Below are 3226 nucleotides of genomic sequence, written 5' to 3'. Positions count from 1 at the left end.
CAGCGCGAGCGCCTTCAGGCCGGGCCCGGCCGCCTCACCTGGCTGCTGCCCTGCGCGCGTCCCCCGGCCGGCGGTCCTTGGCGGCGGCGGCGAGGAAGGGAAGGAGGAAGAAGGGAGAGGAAGAAGGGACGGAGGGAGGGAAGAGGCGGAGTGGCCGTGGAGGGGCGGGCGCCGCCAGGCCGGGGGTCAGGGGAAGGGGTAGCCGAACGAGACGCGGCGGCAGCCGCCGGCGCAAACGCTGAGGAGCCGCTCAGGCGACCGCAGCCTGGCAGGAAGTGACGGGGGAGGGGCCGGCGCCCGCTCCCAGCCCCCGCCCGCCTCCATGCCCGGCCCCACCCCCACACGCACTCGGACCACAAGTTCCGGCGGGCGCTGCGGTAGCGCCTGCGCTCGCAAGGCACGCCGGGAGCCTGAACGGCTGCCGCGACCCGCCCTGGGCCCCGGAGCCGGCTGGGAGTTGTAGTTCTTGCGGGGGTGCCGCTGGGCCCGAGGTGGGGCTCCTACCTGCTTTCTACCATCTTCCAGCTTTTCCTTCGTTACTTCCTTCAGTCTCTCCGTTATTCCTTCTTCCTTAAGTGTTTACTAAGTGCCTGCTATGTACAAGGCACTGCAGCCAGACCTGAGAATAAGTGATGAACAGACAAAAATTCCTGCCCTCATGAAGCTTACATTCTACCCCTCAAAAAAACAAAGCCGTTGCGGTTCAGTCCATTCCGACTCCTAGCGACCCTACAGGGCAGAGTAGAGCTACTCATATAGTTACCGAGGAGAGACAGGTGGGTTTGAACTGTTGACCTTTTAATTAGCAGCCAGGCTCTTAACCACTGCCCCCTTCTAGTGGGGATAAAGCACAATAAATAAAATAAGTAATTTGTATCCAACCCCCCCCCCCCCGAAAAAAACCATTGCTATCGAGTTGATTCTGACACATAGTGATCCTATAGAACAGAGTAGAAGTGCCCTATATGGTTTCTAAAGAGCATCTGGTGGATGTGAACTGCTGACCTTTTGGTCAGGAGCCAAGCTCTTAACCAATGTGCCACCAGGGCTGCAGTGACTTTTATAGAGTGTAAAAAGACAATAAATGCCTTACACAAAAGGAGGGGGGATGCACAATAAATCAAAACCAAATAAGCAAATGAAATAACTTAAGAGAGCAATAAATACTATAAGAAAATGAAACAGACTTGTATGATAAACTGTGATTGAGGGGAGAGAATTAGCTAGGGCCCCTCTGAGAAGGAGACATTTGAGATAAGTCCAGAGCCATAAAAAATTTCAGGATAGAGCATTCCAGGCAGAGAAGGCTCTGAGGCAGGAAAGAATGTTCTGTAATAAGCATGTATTAATTTTACAAGAAGAAAATATTTTTTAGAAATGTTAGGACTGTTAGCTCTTGACTTGGTTAAGTAGAGAACCTAGACATCAACCTAGAGATCTTCTCAATTCCTCAAATCCACAAAGACTATGATTTGGGGTGTGGCCAAGATGGCAGAGTAGTCAGAAGCTTCCGGTGGATCCTCTTACAACAAAGACCGGAAAAAACAAGTGATTTGATTATATAGGGCAATCTGGGAGCCCTGAACATCAAAGGCAGAGTTGAGAAACCAGACTGAGTGTCAGGGGGAGGGAGAGACTGTTGGGAAGCAGCGAGGATTTTCCAGACCTGACCCAGCAAGAACCTGAGCCCTTCAGGCCTGAGCAGCTTGTGGGTGAGGGGTGAGGCAGGCAAGTGGCAGTGCTTGGGAGGCCGGTTTTCTGCACCAGGAGAGACCCAGCACCAGAGACTCTACATGGCCACCCAGAACCAGTGAGAAGCAGCCCTCATTGGCAAAAGATAAGTACTTGCGTACGGCTTACCATGTGGATCAAAAACACCCTCCTTAGGGAATAACCTCTCTCCCATTTACCTACCTGCTCCCTGCTCTTCACTGGGTCCTGGACCAGCTTCAGCAATTGCCGAAAACCCTGGGCCATGGGTAGGATCCGTCACACGCCCGGAGCCATTTTCCCGGCCTTGGAGAGTGAACAAATTAACAAACGGGGAAAAAATAAACTGCCGGCTCCCCTAAGCCAGGAACCCAGGGTAGGCATAGCTCCTTTGCCTGGGTACAGGCATAAGGGATCAATGGACTTTGAGTGCCTTTCCCCCTGCATAGACTTGTGTGGGCCCATCTCAACAGTGTAGGCCCTCATTACTGCAGTACAACAGGGTATATACCATACTCTAACTTCAACTGTTTCAGCTGTGACATGGCAGGTTCTTGACATTTGACACTGCTCTGCCCATTAAGCAGGGTCTTCACCTACTCACATCCGGGGTCTGAAGACTGGTGACTCCACCCACGCCACCTAGCCACCTGCAATAGGGGCCCATGAATAAGAGGCACCCCCTAGTCATAACAGCCAACAGCATTAGGTGCTCATAGTCTGGCTTCAAAACCCACCCACTTACACGCTATAGGGAACAGGGACACGGCTTCCTCCTGGACACTCAGGGGCAGCTGTCAGCCCCCTGCCTTGCTCAGAGTGTGTCCCCCTCCTGCAGCCAGATGCCTGTGCCTATACCAATCACTCATGCCTGTCTAGGACTGTAAGTGAGAGCCTACACCACACATCTGATGGCTATCTACCTGGGCACCTGAGCTGAACCCATACAGGAGGAGTGGGTGGACTTCTGAGCTCACATACCTAGTAACAGCTCTAACCACCTGGTGACAGGACATTAGAGCTTCAAAGGTGCCAATAATCAAACTAGCTCATACGAGCAGCCTGTTTGTGCATATCAAAACAAAACAAGATGATACGACACAGTAAGCAAACATAAAATAAATAAATGTAATAACTAATTGATGACTTGGAGACAACAGTCAATGTCAAGTCACATAAAGAGGCAATCCATGATGCCTTCAGCAAGCTCTGAAACTAAAGAATCTAGAAATTTTCCAGAGGAGGAATATTTCCTGGAATTACCGGAGGCAGAATACAAAAGATTAACGTACAGAACTTTTTAAGAAATTAGGAAGGAAATTAATCAAAATGCAGAACACGCAATAGAGGAAATAAAGAAGATTAGAAAGAGCATAATGACAAATTTAACAGGTTGCAAGAATCCATAGAGAGACAGCAATCAGAAATCCAGAAGACTAACAATAAAATTTCAGAATTAAACAACCCAATAGAAAGTCATAGGAGCAGAATTGAGGCAATGGAAGTCAGAATTAGT

At 50.3% G+C, this 3226-nt stretch overlaps 2 protein-coding genes across 3 annotated transcripts in view; both read right to left on the bottom strand.

Moving 5' to 3' along the window:
- STAU1 (staufen double-stranded RNA binding protein 1) overlaps positions 1–164 on the bottom strand; it is a 69487-nt gene extending 69323 nt beyond the window's left edge. For both annotated transcript variants that reach the window (XM_023743041.1, XM_023743062.1), the window contains exon 1: positions 39–164. The gene's annotated coding sequence lies outside the window, so the exon portion shown is untranslated. The remainder of the gene's footprint in view (positions 1–38) is intronic.
- Positions 165–186: 22 nt separating this feature from the next.
- The window catches only part of LOC105756826 (female-specific protein transformer-like), a 21733-nt gene continuing 18693 nt past the window's right edge, over positions 187–3226 (bottom strand). The window contains exon 3 of the mRNA XM_012558616.1: positions 187–570. Coding sequence (XP_012414070.1) covers positions 187–570 — 384 coding nt within the window. The remainder of the gene's footprint in view (positions 571–3226) is intronic.

This window comes from Trichechus manatus, unplaced genomic scaffold, assembly GCF_000243295.1.
Source record: "Trichechus manatus latirostris isolate Lorelei unplaced genomic scaffold, TriManLat1.0 scaffold00008, whole genome shotgun sequence".
NCBI classification, from domain to species: Eukaryota; Metazoa; Chordata; class Mammalia; order Sirenia; family Trichechidae; genus Trichechus; species Trichechus manatus.
Note: the sequence above shows the minus strand (reverse complement) of the source record. Positions and strands in the feature narration are given on the sequence as shown.